We start from the raw sequence: 17667 nt of genomic DNA, 5'->3' as shown, positions 1-17667 counted from the left end.
GGCAGAGCCGGTTGAGAGCGGGCTTTGGAGTCAAACGGCCTGAGGCTGATCAGCTGTGTGGCTTCAGACAGTTACTCACCATCTCTGAGCTTTGGCTTCTTGGCTTGTTAACCAGGGAAGAGACTTCACAGACTGTCCCACTTTTCCTCAGAATGAACATTATTGCTTCCTGTATTACTTGTTTCTAAAGGGCAGGGCCACAGAAACACGCTGGGCCTTAACTTCTTATGGCCCTGGAGCTGCAGGCCGTGACCTCCAGGTGCTGCACCCCAACCCAGCTGCCACCTACCCTCTTCCTGAGGGTGCCGGGAAAGGCACCAGCTGCCCCCTAGCGGCTGAGGGCAAACGCACACTGATTCATCTAAAATGAACTCAGCTTGGTCCATCTTTACAGGGGGCGTGGCTCCCACAGGTTCTGTGGGGGAGGCACTACTAGTTCACCAGATTTTGGTGGTGACTGCCATTCTAGGAGCACGGGAGAGGGGTGTCTCCTCCACCTAGCCAGCTGACATTAGAAGGAGGGGATGTCTCAGGTCCTAAGTTCATTTCCAAGGCTTCAGGGCTTTGTGTACTGGTGGGTGCCTGTGGTAGCCGCGCTCTGTGCTGTGACTGAGGGAGACAGCCCCTGTCCCTACCCAGCAAGGACTACTCGGGAAAACTCCCTCCCTGAGCTACACAGCAAAATCATGGCCGTCTTATTTCCTTCAGCCCCGGAACTCACAGAGAGAGGGAGGGCGCAGTGGAAGGGCGAGAAGCAGAGTGCAGCAGCCCTACCTTCCCACAGGGCCGGAGGCTTTGTTTGTACAATCTCTGTTTATTTCCCCCACAGGCAGCTTTCCCACAAGTACACATGGAGAAGGAACAGTCAGCACACCTTGCTCAGCTCAGGATCCCCGAGAGGACAGCAGACAGGAACAGTTCCTAAGCAGCCACTGACGGCTGGACAGAACGGTGCATGGCTAGGAGCCACAGAGTTTGTGCGGGGCAGATGGAAGCCAGGCCCGGTCAGAGGTACCCACAAGAGCTCCAGGGTGAAGGGCCTCCGCATCAGTCTACCATCTCAGGAGATCCTACAACTGATGCCTGTCTGGCTCCATGAATGCCAGATGAGTCACGGAAGCAGCGCCTCCTAGAGCCCAGAAAGCGCTACCAGCAGGAGAGGTGTCCGGTCCTAGATACTCCAGCGAGGGGCTTCTTGGCAGAATTGCAGTGTAAGATCATCTCAGAGGCCCAGGGCTTGTTGGACAGGGTCAGCCATGGAGGCAGCTAAGTGCGCAGAGACCCCGGGTGCTCCGATACTGGTCTCCCAGCAATCAAACCCGCAGCCGTTTAGGGCCTGCTTGGCGGCCTCCACTTTGGCTCGCTCCAGACCTGGGGAGGTACGGCACTCAGCAGATGCTCCTGCCCCCCAGGGGTAAGGCCCTCCTGCTGTGTGGCTCTCCTGACTTCTGCGGCTACAAGCCATGTGCCAGGCCCCACATGCCCTCATGGGCTTTAATCACCTAGACCCAGCCTTGTCATGCTCATGTGGCTTCAGACTTAATCCCCACGTGGGCCTCAGTTTTGCTCCCCGGGACGGGACTGACATTGCTAACCCCGCCCCCACCTGTGCCTGGCCAGCACTGGTGTCCTGGGCATGCTCTTAAAGCATTGACTCAGTAGGCTTCATCCCTGAGCCTCCTAGAGGGAGGGCACTGCACTCCTTGAAGCCAGAAGTCACTCCTGAGATCAAGGGGCTTTGGAAACAAAAGTGGGATGTACAGAGTGATGGGACAGAGGGATGTAAGAGGAGGGCAAGCAAGAAGGCCAGGAGTGGGCGGAGGTGGGCGGTATCGCCTACTGGATGCCTGAGCAAGAATTCCTCACACTCTGGTGTGGTGTGGGGCTCCCTTCCCTCAAGCCTGTTCCTGGGTCTTTCCCCTCAGAGGCCGATGAGCACGGCCATTCATGATGAGCTTTCCTGGAGCAACAGTCCAGCAGCATTCCTGCTATTACCCTTGTTTTCCCAGAGGAAACAAAGGAACAGAGAGGTTAACTCAGTTGTCCAAGGCCACAGACCAGAGCTCAAGTCTCCCTTTCTAGGGAATTCTCCAGCCGACCTTCCACCACAGATCATGCTGGCAACCATCTCCCAACCCCCGTAGGCCCCATACCCGGCTTCAGGAGGGTGATGCCACAGCCGCCGCCGCCTGCGCCAGTTAGTTTGCTGTGTAGTCCGTATGTAGCTGTCACCTGGCAGAGCTGGTCCAGGGAGGCGTGGCCCACACCGAGGGCGTTCAGATGGTGCTGGTTCATGTCCATTAGCTCCTGGAAAAGGTTTCATGTGTTCCTGCCTGAGCCACCGAGGGAAGCCTCCTATCCCCTGGCAGGAGCTGATGTGGGCAGTCATGTTCTCTGTAGGCCAGTACTGAGCCTGCCCTTGTGACTATGTGGGATGGGTGGTCAAGCAGGCAGAGGGTTCTACTTGAATGGCTAAAACTAGTGGACTTCAGACATTGGCCACTGAACCTATCCACCTGCCATGTGGTCCGAGATCACAGGAAAGACTCCTAACCACACGGCTTCAATCCCTGGATCATGCTACGCTTGAAAGCGTTACCATTGGTCCCTTCCTTTGGGGCCCCTTCTTCCACTAAAGGCTAGTGGGGAAGGCTTTGCCATTTGCAGGAGAAATGTCTCCAACAATATGTCAGTCTACTGCTGCTTCCTGGGCTGGCTTTCAGAATAAGAACCAGGTTGTCACTCCAGCAAGGTCATGAGTGAGGAAATAGCTAAATATTGGTCTAGGTTTCTTCAACTATGTGCAATAAAACTGCTGCTTGCCAAGGACCAACAAGGCGCGTGTGGATAAATGCTGAAGGCAGCTGCTGTTTGCCTTTTATTGGATGCTGGGTACACACTGAGCATTGGAGAGAAGAGCCCACACAGTCTCTGCACTCCCTCCTGGGCCTCAGGCAGGCCGGGCAAGGTGAGGCTCTGCCTTTCCCAGCGCTTAGGCAGGGTCCTTTGCTAGAGCATTTCTCCCGTGAATACAGACAGTGTGAGGTCTGTCCTGTCCTAGCTGCTTGAAGGGAAGGACCTGTGCTTGGCAAACACTCTGTGGGCTACATTTTATCAACAAGGACACTGAAGGCCAGGGACAAAAAGCCTGTCTGGGGCCACCCATCTCTAAGGTATCCAGTCAGCGCCAGAAAAGCACTGCTGGAGCTTGAGGGCATCCTTGGCACTTCAGACGCCCTCTTGCTCTGGGGAACTGGTGTGGCTTGTGCTGTTCAAGGCTCTGCTCTGAGCTCAGAGCTCAGGATGCCTGTGTGCTGAGGGCTGCCCATCACTGAGACAGCTCTGCCAGGCCCTGCAAGGTGCTCTCTCTGGGGCCCACCCTGCTTGCCGGCATTCTGACAAATGAGCAGACAGGCAGCGTGGCCTGGTGGCAGCCCTGGGTGCCTTTCACAAGCCCGGGGCTGTGTACGGAGACTTCTGGGGCCTCTCGGTGTGCCTGAGCTCCAGGTGTCATGTTGTCAAGGCAGGTTCCAGACACCTGTCACATTCTGATCCAAAATCTGTCAAGGATCAGATGACAGGCTGTGACACCAGAGAACGGCTCGCTGGTTCACGTGCAGAGCTGTCCAAGAGCGGAGCTGTGCGCTCCAGCGGCTGCGGCAGCCAAAAATACCCACACTGTGTAATCAGCACACTACTCCCTGGCACTCCCGGGGCTTGGCGGGGCGCACTAGAGCACTTCTCTATCTTTATTACTTTCCTGCTCAAGGTGGCGACTCTGAATGTGGAAGGAACTGAGAGCTGGGAAGCAAGGCTTGGAGAATGCAGGAGGGTGCCTGGGAAATAAGGACAGAGGCTCCAGATTATATGGAGGCCTTGTGTCCAGTGCACAGTAGGTGCTCAGTAAAGATCTGAGCGATGCTGGGTGTGATGGTGCACACCCCAGGCAGGCCTACATAGTGAGTCCCAGGCCAGCCAGGGCTACATAGCTTGACACCATCTCGAAAAAGAAAAACAAGTAAGTAAAGCCAGTCAGTCATTAGTTTGGGTCCTGGCCAGCCCCTAGCTGGGTAATACAGGAGGAAGGCGGTCTTTTTGGACCTCAGCTTTCACACCTGTAAGAGGGAGACACAGGTGGTTGCAAGGTGTGAGAGTGACGAGTGACCTTGCCCTGAGCTTTGTTGGCTGCTGCACACTGGGATGCCGGGAGGGGCGGAGGCCATGGGACGGTACTAGAGGCCCCGCAGAGCAGCAGCGCACCAGGCCGTCTGGAAGGGACCCTGCCTGCACCTTCCTATGACTGTTGCTGCTCAGCTGCTTCAGCCTGGGGCTGCTGGGTCTCCTTGTGCTTCGGGGGAGGCCAGATGGCTTTTTACCAACAGCCCAATTTACCAGACCAGATGGCCCATGTCTGTCTGAGAGGGAGCCTTTGGCTCTCTGAGCTGGGGGCACATGGGCACTGGGAGCAGGAGACCCTGGAAGGGAACAAACCTGTGACACCCCAGGGAGGCCACCAGCAGGCAGCGAGGGAGAGAGAATTCAGATGCTCAAATGCTAATTGCTCATGTACTGTTCTAGAATCATGAGAATGGTGCTGGCCGCAGTCAGGGGACCACAGGACAACTTCAGGGCACCTGACCAGAGCAGCACAGTGGCACAGAGTGGGAACCAGGAGGGTAGGCATCTCCCCAGGACAGACAGGGAATGGGGGTTGACAAGACGAAGTGCCTGCCCACTCGGGCTATTCCTCAGTCTCGTGACCCATACCTGCCCATGCCACTGCCGCCAGGCCTCAGTATGCCAGGTTTCCAGGTAAGACACGCTTGCCTACATGGGCACACACATGCTCAGGGCCCAGGCCTGGGCAAGCTGAGGACGGAGGAGACACTACCTGAACAGCAGCGGGGTGGGTGAGGGGTTTCTGCAAGCAGGCTTACTTCCAGCACAAGGTAGTGGTCAGGACCCGGCGCTGCCACCATCTCTCCTAGCACGCGCTCACACTCCAGGGATATTGCGTCAATTGAGGTCAGGATTGGGGCCACGATCTCAGGGAACTGCGGGAGGTAAGACAGAGGAAGGCAGGCAGAACGTGAGGTCTAAGTATAGGGAAGGGCAGACCCTGCCATAGCAGGGACACACCATCTACACCAGCCCTCCGGGGATCTCCTCCGGTGTGGCCCTGACATCTGCAGGGCGATCCTTGCCACAAAGCCAGTGCGACTAAAGGGACGGGCCTGTTCCAAAATCCCCCATCCTGACTCTGGCCTGGCGGTGGCCGAGGTCAGCACCTTCCTTTCTGCCCATGCTGTCTCCTCAGATTTCCCTGCTACCCAATACACACAGCACCCCTCATCCAGCAGCACCTTGACTAGCCTGCTTCTGACGCCAGCCACAAGGGCCTTAGTGCTCCGTGGGACCTTGGTGTTGGTGAGGAGGATCTGCAGAGCCGGGAGCCTGAAGTGAGAGAGGAAGGCAGGCTGGAGGAGGCAGGTCTAGGACAGGAAGAGGAGAAAGGAGGTCCTCCAAGACTTCATCATCATTCGGTGTGAGGACTGAGGCAGGATAAAGACCATAAGGGCAGAGTCTGCAGCAGAGTGGCGTAGGCTGAGCCTAGAGGGGCAGGTCATGACCCCTCACTGGTCACATGTTCAAAGTGGCTAGGCCAGAGTACAGGAAAGGCCCAAGGTGGTTCTCAACCCTCAAGCTTAGATGGGATGATGGGGTGGGGGCAGAGATGAGAGACAAGCACCCTTCTGCAGAAAAGCCCCAGCTCTCAGGGTTCTGGGAATTTGGAACTATTTGCAGGGACATCAGTTGCTGACCATTCTTTATTTCTCCTGTTGGGCTTTGTGGGAGGGAGCGAGGAGGCTACTGAGGAGGCCAGCTGCCCAGGAGCTCATTCTACAGTGCCCAGAGCAGCAATCTAGGCAATCCCTGCTATAAGGAGCCAAAGCCACACCTCCAGCCCCACCCTTGGAGAACTGTACACTCCTGACTGTCCTTGAGCCGAGTGGCCTCTGGAGGAACCAGCTGCTCTTCCTGGTCATCCATTATGCTTTTCAGAGAGCTGTGGGCTGGGAAGGAAGCAGAGAACCTGGAGGTGGCCCTGCAAGATGCCCTCTTTATAGTTCAAGACTGTAAGACCCCACAGAGGTGAAGAGGCTGCTGGAGGCTCACTGTCTCATGGCCCAAAAGCCCAGGAAAGGGGCATCAGTCCCTGGAGGATAGCACTTGTCTCTCTTAAAGACTGTCCGTCACTCAAAAAGACTGCATTCAGGGAAGGTGGACCTAAGCCACACCACCAAGGTGCTTTGAGCAGGATGGTGCCATGCATGAAGGTGGGACTGGCTTCAGGGTTGGGTAGCTTGGGCAGCACGTCTTCATCCTCGGGTGCATTCTCTGCTAAAGGTTTACTGCCAGCCCACGAAGCCCATCAGGGGCCACCACTCCAGGCTCTGCTCTGGAAGAGCTTCTGTCATCTGTCCTCCCGACTCCATCTTATCCCATCTCCCCTCTTCCCCACTGCACGTGTCAGTTACCCTGGCCTTGCTGCCGTTCTATACCAGCCTCAGGACCTTTGCACTTGCATGCATTCTCCTGGAGGCTGCTCCTTCCTCACAGCTGCGTAACTCCTGTTCGTTCTGGCCTCTGCTCTGGTGCTATCTCATCAAAGGCCCTTGGGAACCCCATCTGGTCAGCTTTCACCCAGGCACAGTTTTGGCCATCACAGCTGAGGCACGCTGTGGGCATCTACCCAAGCAGGCTGCTGATCACCCCGTGACAACCACCATGGGTGAAGACGGCAAGAGAGTGCTAGTGGCCCTCCCTGACACACCCCGCACACGGCCAAACGGGCTCCTACTTGCCACAGTTTAATCTGAAATCCCACCTTTCAGCTAATGGCAAAGACACTGGCTGGCAAGCTTCAGTCTGTATGGCTGACCAGGTGGGGCACAGGCTTGCAAAGCAGCCCATGAGCTGCCAAGCCGGAGCCTTGCCCGAGCCTCCCACTGACGGCTCCAGCCCGCCTAAGCCTTGCTGGCCTCTTTGTCATCTGTTGGCTTCCAGACTTATCTGTCCAACCTCATGCCCAGCAAGAGCTCCCGGAAACAGCCCAAGAGGTATGTCTATGTCCCTGGGCCCACAGATGTGTCATTAGGAAAAGCAAGGAAGTGCCTAATGTTTACTGAGTGAATGGACAGACAGGCAGCCACAGTCTGCTGACCAGCTGTGCTTCGAGGGGAAGGGGTAGTCACGTGTAACTTCCACCTTTAACCACAATGAAGAGAGAGACAATAGTCAGGCCGGCTTCACTGTGCCCAGGCCTCACCCTGTGGTACAGCAGGAAGGGGACAGAAGGACACCTGGCCCTCACAACCTCACAAAGGCACAGTGCTCTCCCTGTCTGTGTGGGGCAGCTGGGCTAGGCACGGCAACAATGCCTGAATTACCTCTTCAAGGACGACATCTTCCCTTGCTGGTAGCGCAGGGCTCCTCCTAAAAAGAGGAACAGCGGCTATCACCAAGGGTTAAGGCTCAGATGTGCATTCCAGGACAGTGTGAGGTCAGTGTGGCCCCAAGACATGCCAGGTTGAAAGACATGCCCATCCATTCCAGCTTCAGCTGTGGAAGACCCAAAAGGTATCAAAGTCTGTGGACCTTGGCCTTCTGAGCGGCCTGGTGTCCTCAATCTTTGCCCATGTGGCGGGGCTAAGGCCCAGGGCTTAGTGGCTGGGCCTGCCAGTGAGTGTTCTGTCAGGATGGAAGGCTGCTTGGGCGGTTTGCCAACTCCACAGCAGCAGAGTTTCCTGTTTTCCAGGGCCTGAGCCCACCCCGCAGAGAGCCGGAGCCTGAGATCGTCCCCTTGCCTGGAACAGGAACGAGCTCTTTTCCTCAGATGCCACTAGCTGAACCCATCCCACGCCGAGAGAGCCAGGGCAACTACCAACGTAAGGAGACTCCCAGGAAGGATGAGGACACAAGCACACCTACCCCAGGTGCTGACAGCATTGTCCACGCCAGAGGGGTTCCCGTGGATCACTCTCTCCCCCTTGTAGGCCCACTTGTTAATCAACTCCAGATCCTCCTCGGGCCACCTGGCACAGAGAGTTAGGGGCTGGGGTCACCTTGGACAGCAGGAGGAAGCAGCCGTGGGTGGCATATGATGCTAGCACAGGACTACCCGGAGCCCAGGGACTGATGGGGATTCAGAACAGAAGAGTCTACCCTCGAAGCTCAAGAGGACACTGAGCCTTGCTTTTCCTTCCCCAAAACCATGCAACAGCACGGTACGAGTGGCCTGGGCTTCAGCTTCCCATTGGCCTAGGCCTCAGGGGTTGGTACTCTCACTAGCTGGGTGACTCTGAGCCCCACTCTCCTCAGAGACAGAATGCTTAACTTCACTCTCTCCCTGGCCTGGTCACGTGTGACGGGAGGTAGGCCTTGTATCTACATGGGACTTGTGGTGACCACCTCTGCTCAAGTGCCGGCTCTTAAACCAGGTCTGTCTCGGAAGGACAAGCACAGGCGAGCCTACCACTTCCCGTGTGACCACTGGAGCTGGAGGTGTGGCTCAGCAGCAGAGCCGGTGTGAGGGGGGGCTGGTGTCCATGGTGGCACGCTCCTGCAACTGTGCGCTTGGGAGACTGGGGCAGCAACGGCGATAGTGTCACACACCGAGATGCTGCCTCAGAACAAACAAACACCCCACCACTGTGAATCCCTGGTGGGCACCAGTCACCTCTGCATTTCCTTAAAGCAGAGGAGCGTCCTGCGGACGGGGTGGGCTCGGCGCCGGCATGTGGCCAGGTTAACACTAGTGGAGAACTCGGAAGAGCAGCCAGCCTGCTCCCGCTCCTCAGTCTGGCTCCTTCCTGCAGATCCCCTCCCCTTGCAGAGCTGTGCGGGGTGCTGTGGGCCGGTTGGACCCCACCTGCTACTCTAGTCCTCCTGTCAAGCTAGACCTCCACCTCTCTCATGTGCGAAGCCAGAGGCAACAGCATGCTGTGAGACGGACGAACACACCACTGCTGTGCAATGCCTGGGGACAGTGGCCTAAGATAGGCCCCAGGGACCACAGCTCATGAGAGTGCGCAAACCTGGCCCAACCTCTCGCTGAAGCAGCTGACGCCTCTGGGTCTTTTCTCATATGCCCTGTGAAGATTTCACAGGTCTGCAACTCACACAGTAGGAGGGGCTTTGATTAAAGACAGCTGGCCATGTGTGATGCTGCACAGCTGATGCCCCAGCAGAGAGAAGGCTGATGCAGGAGGATTGTGAGTTAGAGACCAACCTGGGCTACACAGCAAGATACTGTCATAAAAAAAAAAAAAAAAAAAAAAAAAAAGCAAAGAGGAGAAGGCTCAAGTGAAGAGAGAACTTGGTGTACAAGGAAGAGGATCTGAGCCGACCCCGGGTCTCATGTAACTTGGGAGGGGTGACACACACTTGTAGTAGCAGCAGCTCTGCGGTGAGATGGGAACAGAACACGAGACTATCTAGAAGTTCACACACCAGCAAGACTATTGCACCCAGTGGCAAACAAGATCCCTGTTTCTCAAGGTAAAGGCCAGGACCCACACCAAGATTACCTTACACGCACACACACACTACAGAGAGAGACAGACAGACACAGAGAGAGAGAAACACGGAGAGACAAAAATATCCTATGGGAAAGGCAGGGCTACCCCCTTTCACACAGAGGGGAAACTGAGGTTCGGATGGGTACAGCAGTGTTCCAGGCTGCAGTGCTCCACCACAGGCAGGACAGCAAGCAGGACAAAGACAGTCCTTACCTGCCGGTGGAGTCCCTGTCCTTGAGGGGGTTGATGACTTCCTCACAGCTGGTCAAGAGGGCGGCTGCCAAACACACCGAGTAGGCGGCGCTGGAGCCCAGGCCTGCTCCAGGCGGCAGTTCCGACCACACCACGATGTCCAGGCTCGGGAGCGTCCTGAAACACACCAGGCACAAAGCATGGCTCCTGTGAAGGGTGTGAGGGTCCAATGGGAACCCCGGGCCAGGAATGGACATTGGGGGAGGGGCTGACTGAGCATCTGGACCTGTCATGCGGACACATCCCCACTGGATGTCAGCTAGGTGAGCCAGATGACCAGGAAACAGGTACGTGGCTTAAATCACTGCAAACGACAAAGCCCTCCTTGGAACCCCTTCCTACTCCACATAGCTGGGCTGCCTCCTGGCCTGGCTCTTAGCACAAGCTGTCCATCTGTCTGGCACAGCCTTGCATCATCTTATCTCCCACCATCTTTCTAGAGTTCACCCAGTGCTTCAACTGGACACTTTCCACCTGCAAGGCCTGTTCCTGGGCTTTAAGGGACCCACGTGCAATCTGCCTCCACAGCTTCTCCTCACAGCACCCAGTGTGTCCCAGGAGGCCTCTCCCACTGGACACCACCCTTGCGGACTAGGTCTACTGCAGGTCAGTTAAAAGAGAAGACACACCACCATAGAGGCCTCCCTGAGCAAGGCCTGACAAGGTTCCGCAATGTCTGATTCCTACATATCTAACGCTGAGCATGACTTTCAAGCACACGTGCCCACGCTGGGCAGATGGGAGTCTCTGCCCTGACCCACTGAAGCGAAGTGTGCTACCCAAGCTCAATATCCCCAAGTCAGGTACAGGCCACTGAAGAGCTGTCCTCAGCACGGGGCCTGGGGTGTATAGGGAGACACCTGCTGCTCGGAATGCCTTTTACTTTGCATAAAAAATACCACTGGTGACAGGCATGGTGACACACTCCTTTAACCCCAGCACTCCAGAAGCAGAGGCAGGCACAGCTCTGTGAGTTTCAGGCTAGCTAGGTCTCACAGTGAGTTCTAGACCAGCCCAGACTACGTGTTTCAAAACAACAACAAAAAACCCAAACAACTATATACAGCATGCCTGTCATGGCCATGGTTCCCATCTTAAATATATTCCTAATCCTTATTATGTTATCACTTAATGAATTTACTGTGCTGGCAATGCATGCATTTCAAATGGGAAAGCTGAGCCTCACAGGGAGCAAGTGCCACAAATGAGGGCAAGCAGGCTGCCACCAGTGTCTGGTGCTCACGCCAACACGGTCTCAGCAGTACTGTCATGCTCTAGGCACCAGCTCTCCAGGTCTCTCTTTAAAGGGGCACATGTGAGCAGGCTTCACTCTGCTGACTGTAGCAGCAAGAGGATGCAGGCGCGTGCCTTCCAGCCACACCACAAAGAGGTGCCCCAAGGAACTGCAACAAAGCCTTTGTGCCCCTGAACTAAAGCGGCGGTGGACGTGGTACAGTCAACATGCCACTGTTCCTGAGCTGTTCTACCTCGCTACAGCACTACAGCCTGACCAGCTAACCATTCTTCAGAGTCTCTATCTCCGGAGCCTCTGTTTCCCCAGGAGTAAACAGGTGGAGCCTGTCTCCCAGGCTACTGCCGTCGTACCAAGAGGACAGCCTATGTCCCTAGAGGCACAGGGATACTCCAGAACACTCCCCAGGGAAGGCCGGGTGGATGCTTACAGACTATGTACACACCTCTGCTTCTGGCAGATTGCCAGGTACAGGTAGAGAAAGGCAAGCACGGCCAGGCCCTCATTGCCTACACAGTCCTCGGGGAGGCCCACCTCCTTCTTCAGCTTCTCCAGTTGCTCTGGGGTGGGCGCTGGGACATCACCTTGCTCTGTCAATAGGCAAACACACAGGTGGGTGAGAGGCCTGCTGGAGAGGTTATAAGCCACAGAACACACTGGGACCAGCATGGGGGGAAAGCAGGGTCCCAACACTCCAGTCTTGTGGGCCCATCACTTGCAGCCTCGGGGGCAGGCAGCCTTGGGTATGGGGCTTGACTGTGCCACTCACTGCGTACACAGTCCTTGGCCAGTGGCATAACAACAGCACCTCTGCAGGAGGGTGTGGTATAAAAGCCCAGGCGTGCCCGGCCCAGACCAAATGCTTGACTCACAGTCTGAACACGTGCTGCACACAAAAGCTACCTTTCAGCCTTCCAAACCAAATGAAGTGAAATGAAATTAATCCCAGGTATTTTTCTCTCTCAAAGAGGAAAGGACTGGGGATGTGGCTCAGCTGTAAGGCCCTGGAGGGGCTAGCACGGGCCAGGTCCCACCTGGGCCGCCTCTGTGATGCTCAGGAGGCTGAGCAAGTCTGACCAGCTCCCTTTATAATCATTCCCAGCCTCGGGTTAGCAGGTGGGACAGAGCAGGGTGTGGCTGTTGGAAAAGTTCAAGGCACTCACTAAGAGTTCAGGGGCCGTGTGCTGAACACAGTGATGATACATTCTAGAGGGCTAAACCAAGGGGTCAAGGAGACCTCAACATTGCAGAGCTCTGGGATGGACATGGACCATCCTGGAGTTTGGAGACCTGGACCCTTTCTGTATCCATACTGCTGGTGTAACCTTTAGCTTTAACCATCACAGCCATAAAATGGAGATGAATGATATAACCTACATTGGGGACCACTGATGAGAGACCACACTTGAGTCACAGCCCGGCACACGAGCCAGTACCTGGTCACTTTGCCTGTTACTGTGTGGAGGGAGCACCAGAACCCAAAAGATAGAAACCAGTCTACAGGGGACCCCTTTACTTTCCTACTAAAGCCGACTTACAGCCCTGGCACCCATCTCTCACCCTGCTGGGACCCCACAGCAACCCTCAGCAAGGTCACATGGCCCTGGGTCTGGCAGGAGTAGAGACTTGTTGGGACTTGCCAACAGGCTGTGTGTTCTTGGCTGGAAGCTACCATGCCTAGATGTTGCCGCTTCAGAAACTGACTTGGAAACTTAGAAAAGCAGTGGCTGGTCCTCATGGAACATTCTGCCCTAACCAGTACCTGGTGCCATGGAAAGCAGGTCCCAAAGGCTCTGAGATGCAGGGAGATCTCAGGAGTCACCTGGGGAACTTCTTACAAAATCTAATCATTCCTAACACCTCTACCAATCCTCCATAGGAGAGGAGCAGGGCCGGGAACCCACGAACACCAGGAAACCGAACAAAGACCTCCCATTCCCCAGTCAATTCTAAGGCACAGCAGGTAGAAAAGAGCCACTCTAGGCAGACACAGCCCCTTCCTTTCCTTCTACCAGGGATCAAGCCTAGCTCTCTACTGCTGAGCCACACCCCAAACCCAAGCTTTCACTACCGTTCCATCTCTGGTGGCAGATGGAGGGGCTTGGATGCAGGCTGGAAGCAGTCCCTGGAGCCCTCTCGATTGCTGTGGGCTTGCTGAGAAATACATGAGCCAGAGAAGAGGAAGCAGGCTGGGATCAGAGCAGGCAATGGGGCAAGTGCCACCCTGCTGAGTGAAGGGAGCTGGCCTGGATGGCTGTAACCACCTCTCTTCCCATGCCAGCAGCAGCAGCAGCAGCAGTGGCGGCGGTGGCGGCGGCAGCAGCAGCAGCAGCAGCAGCGGCAGCGTAGGGGCCTGGGCTAAGCCAAGGGAAGAGTGTTGACACCCCCAAAAGAAAAGCACCCGTGTCCCTAGGATGTTGATACAGCCCGACCCTGTTTCAGAGACAAGGACTTTCCCTCTCAGTCACTCTAGGTCCCCATTTCCTGCAGTCTGTCCTGGAGGGCTGGTGCCAGAATGCCCAGGTTGCTGCTGAGGAAGCTGGAGATGTCCATCGCCTCCTGTTTGCTCCTCACTGGCGTCTGAGCCTGGCAACTGCCATCTGGGGAGTTCAGCTGCAAAGAAGCAACTGCTGCAGCTGGGTTTGCTGACTGCCTGACCCTCACGGTCAGGTGACCACCCAGCTGCTCCTTACCACCTATTGCGTGCAACTCTGCCTTAACTGCACTCGGCCTTGGGGAGGGGCTATGGTACACAGGCTGGGGAAGACTAGGGGTGGTGGGCTCTGTATGGGACAGGCATCATTCCTGCTGGATAAAGAACTTCTGGTGAGGCCTTTACGTGGGGGCGCCCACACTCCAAGAAGCAACCCCTGACTTATGCTCTGTACAGAAGCCCAATAAACTCCTTGGCTGCCCAGGGTGAACTTTGGTGGAATTGTGCCATGGTTTGTCGCTGGGACCTCAGCAGGAGGGGCAGTTCTTGTGTTTCCCCTGGGAAGCGATTTTAGCCATGCTTCATTGGTGTTGATTGGAGTCGCTGTAATAAACAGTTGCTACACATACATTCCACCACTGACCTACCCCAGCCCTATGCTCAATAACAAATTACACAAAAACAGCAGTGGCTTCGCTCACACTGAAGGCAGAACCCAAGGGTTTCTCGGTCTACTTCCTGCCATGTTATCGTCCCCGGGAACCAATTACCAATGTCAGGGTAATTGTATCTCTTCCTGAAGACTTCCCTGCACGTTTACTCTCTGGCTTATGTAAGTACCCACACCGTTTCATACCCATGACAGCTAATCCTTTTGTCCTCCTCTATCTTATTTGGTTTGATGCAGTCTCATGTAGCCCAGGCTGGCCTTGAACTTACCATCCAGCTGAAGCTGTTCTGGTATTCCTGATCCTCTGGCCTCCACCTCCCACGTACTGGGAGTGCATTAGTGAACATCAAGAGGACTTAGAATCAGCTAGGAAACAACTCTGGGCACGTCTCTGATGGTGCTTCTAGAGAACACTGTTTAACTGTGGTAGGAGGACCCACTCTGAATGTGTGTGGCACCTTCCTAGGGGCCAGGGGTCTAGACCTGGTGACAGGAAGAAACAGGTGTACACCGGCATCCATCTTTTCTGCTTCCTGACTACAGAGGCAATGGCTCCACAGCGACAACAGCGACCAGATGCTTCACTCCTGCCATGAGCAGGGTGGACTGTGCTCAAACCGAGAGCCAACATACAGCCTTCCTAAAGCTGCTTTTGTCATAGCAACGAGAAGGTGACTAATCCAACAGCTGAGCATCTTTACAATGAGCCTCAGTGATCTGCCCACCACAGTGCAGAGATCCTGGGCACAGTTTTACACACCGAAAACAAACTTGCTGGGTGTGGTGGCGCACACCTTTAGCCCTAGCACTTGAGGGGAAGACGCCGGCAAATCTCTGTGAGTTCCAAGACAGTGAGGTCTACACAGTGAGACTCTATCACAAACAAACAAAATTAAATCATATACTAAATGAATGAAACCAATTTTCTGGGGTCAGAAGAGAACAGCTATCCTCTGGCCCCCTCACAGACAGCCTGAAATAATTACCCTGTCACCGCCTCCCCACTTCCTTCAGGCTTTTAGCACATCTGGCTCACCCTCTTTATACTAACCAAGAAAGCTTGTGTCCAGCAGCTGAAGCCTGGCCACATCCCAGACCTGCTTAATACCGAGGTTTGGTAAATTGAGGCTCACTTTCCCATTGCTCTGTGGTCGAAGCAGGAGAAATGTTCTCAAGTTCAAGGCCACTGCCAGCGCAACCTGTAGAATAAAGGGTAAAAACAGTAAGCCCGGGGGTGAGTGGCTCAGGAACTAGCGTCCATATGTTTCGGAGGTGGAGACAAGAGGATCCCTGGGGTTCACTGGCCATCAAGCCTAGTCTATTCCAGCAAGCTCTGAGGCCTACTACAGTCAAAGACAATGAGAAGCCTTGCCTCAAAACCTGAGGCAGACAGTCCCTCCTGAGGTTGTCTCCTAGGTCCCGCCCACAAACCATAAAGAATGACAGTTGGGGGGCTGGAGAGATGGCTCAGAGGTTAAGAGCTCTGACTGTCCTTCCAAAGGCTCTGAGTTCAATTCCCAGCAACCACAGAGTGGCTCACAACCATCTATAATGAGACATGATGCCCTCTTCTGGTGTGCAGGCAGAATACTATATAAATAATAAATAATTTTTTTTTTTTTTTTAATGACAGTTGGAGTGAATAAGAAAAAAAAAAAAGCCTTAGGCTCAGACCCACTCAGGCTCCCTCTCAGTGCTATGACGGTGCAATGTGCTTGGTCAAGTCACCAATTCTCTCCTAAGCCGCATCTTCCCTACCTGTGAAATAGAAGACCACAAACTGGACCCCTGGGTTAGGTCTGAGGGTTAGATGAGATAATCCATGTGTCCAACACCTCCACCAAGCCATCTTTCCATTTCCTCGACATTGGAATGCCCCAGAGTCCAGACCTCCAAGCTCTTTCCCCTCCACCAACACTCAACTGCTAAGTGATTCCACCCAACCCGTAGGGTTTTCCAGACATCATTTTGCTGTTGTACTGGATTGGGCCAGAAGTCCTTTCTCAGCTTAAGCTTTGGCTGAAGAGATTCATCCTGTCTACCCCTCAGGCCTTTCTTTTGCCTTCTTCAGATTCAGTGTTAGAGAGGCGTGGTACCCGATTCTTCATGGCTCAGGGTGGGGGTCTTTTACCTTGCCATGTACCACAGCATGTTCTCCATGGAGGATGACTTTCCCTGGAGCGGATACCAGCAGGACCTCTGACAACATGACTCTTGAGACTCCTCAAAGGAAAAAGCAGAGAGAAAAATAAAGGTTCCCAGATGTTAGTTGGGAACATCAGAAAGGCTGGGCTTGGTGGCACATGCTTTTAATCCCAGCACTTGGGAGGTAGAGGCAGGTGGATGTCTGTGGGTCTGACATCAGCCTGGTCTGCAGAGTAACAGGCAGGCCCATGTAGAGAAGCTCCGTCTCAAAGAGGGGCGGGAGAGGAAGCATCTGTCCCTAGAGAAGGACAGCTGCAGCATATAACAGCAGGACATGTACCTCCAGCACTATGTACAGTGTGCCATTTGGACAATAAAAAATACAGGGGTTCAGACCCCAGCCCTTCCACTCCCCAGCGACGTCATCTTACGTCAACTACCATGACTCTGTTTCCCACACATCAGATAGTGGCGACACAGGAGAGCGAGTCAAAGGAGTAGAAGCAGCAGGGTCTGTCTGTCTGACAAAGTAGACAGCAGCTTCTTGACTACTGATACCTACTCAGCACCGGCCCGTTTCAGTCCAGCGTTTATGAGTACCACTACTGACGGTAAAAAAAACTGACATGGACACCGACTGCGAGGCCCAGTAGTGGTCTGCTTATCTACCACGAGGAAGGCCATGTGTTTGACGGTGTGGAAAAGCGACATAAAATCTTGGAGAAGAAAGAACTCTTTCAGAACATGGGGACCGCAACCAACCTGTCGCAATTATAAACCAGGCTGCAGGAAAACACCCGTTACGCCTCGTGCTGCCCATTTAAACAAGGAAGGGTCTCACCAAGCGTTTCTGCTGGACATACGAGTGCATGCATTTTACACTGTTATAAATAATGCAAAAACCACCCGGGTTCAAGGCTTCTCGCGAACTCTCTCACGCTAACCATCCCACTGCAGACCCCCGTCTCAGGAAACTGTCCGATCTGATGTCGCCGACCGCTCAGATCGAGGAAACTAAGGCAGAGGACTGGGGTGCCTGGCCTGGGGTGTCCGGGACCCCGTCCTCTCGCAGCCCAGCCCTACACCCAGGCCTCTCACCTGCCACGGCCAGCGCCCAACTGTGCCGAAACCCCAGCTGCAGCTCCGGCTCTTCTCCATCCCGGAGGGTAGAACCCCACGGAAGCGGGCGCGTCTTGCCTCTGACCAATCAGAGAGCTGGAGCCGAGGTTCCCTTTACGGATTGGTTACGATATGGACCAATGGGAATTTCAAACAAGCAGGGATTTCCCCGCCTCTTTCTAGTCGTAGTCCAATGGAAAACAGGTTCCAGGGA

The 17667-nt window shown here is 54.9% G+C and overlaps 1 protein-coding gene across 2 annotated transcripts; it reads right to left on the bottom strand.

The window, feature by feature from the left end:
• Window positions 1-800: 800 nt before the first annotated feature.
• Window positions 801-17502, bottom strand: Mvk (mevalonate kinase). Of its 2 annotated transcripts, none has more exons than XM_055606419.1 (11): window positions 17433-17502; window positions 16321-16412; window positions 15241-15388; window positions 11531-11675; window positions 9795-9950; window positions 7993-8096; window positions 7452-7497; window positions 5364-5454; window positions 4938-5054; window positions 2154-2307; window positions 801-1371 (listed from the first exon to the last, which is right to left on the bottom strand). In XM_055606419.1, exons 2-11 carry the CDS (start codon window positions 16396-16398, stop codon window positions 1223-1225), a joined length of 1188 nt encoding a protein of 395 aa, XP_055462394.1. In that variant the 5' UTR covers window positions 16399-16412; window positions 17433-17502; the 3' UTR covers window positions 801-1222. The 2 variants fall into 2 exon arrangements, with proteins under 2 accessions (XP_055462394.1, XP_055462395.1); XM_055606420.1 differs by having other exon boundaries at window positions 16321-16409.
• Between the last annotated feature and the right edge of the window lie 165 nt (window positions 17503-17667).

This window comes from Psammomys obesus, unplaced genomic scaffold (assembly GCF_907164565.1).
Source record: "Psammomys obesus unplaced genomic scaffold, mPsaObe1.curated_primary_1811, whole genome shotgun sequence".
NCBI lineage: Eukaryota > Metazoa > Chordata > Mammalia > Rodentia > Muridae > Psammomys > Psammomys obesus.
Note: the sequence above shows the minus strand (reverse complement) of the source record. Positions and strands in the feature narration are given on the sequence as shown.

Bases quoted from the DNA above. Each gene is read 5' to 3' on its own strand.
- Mvk (XM_055606419.1), bottom strand. From the start codon at position 16,398: ATGTTGTCAGAGGTCCTGCTGGTATCCGCTCCAGGGAAAGTCATCCTC. The intron at 11,676-15,240 runs GTTAGTATAAAG...GCCTATTGACAG, and splicing joins GCTGGACACAAGCTTTCTTG to AGCAAGGTGATGTCCCAGCG. The intron at 2,308-4,937 runs GTAAGCCTGCTT...AACCTTTTCCAG, and splicing joins ACCACTACCTTGTGCTGGAA to GAGCTAATGGACATGAACCA.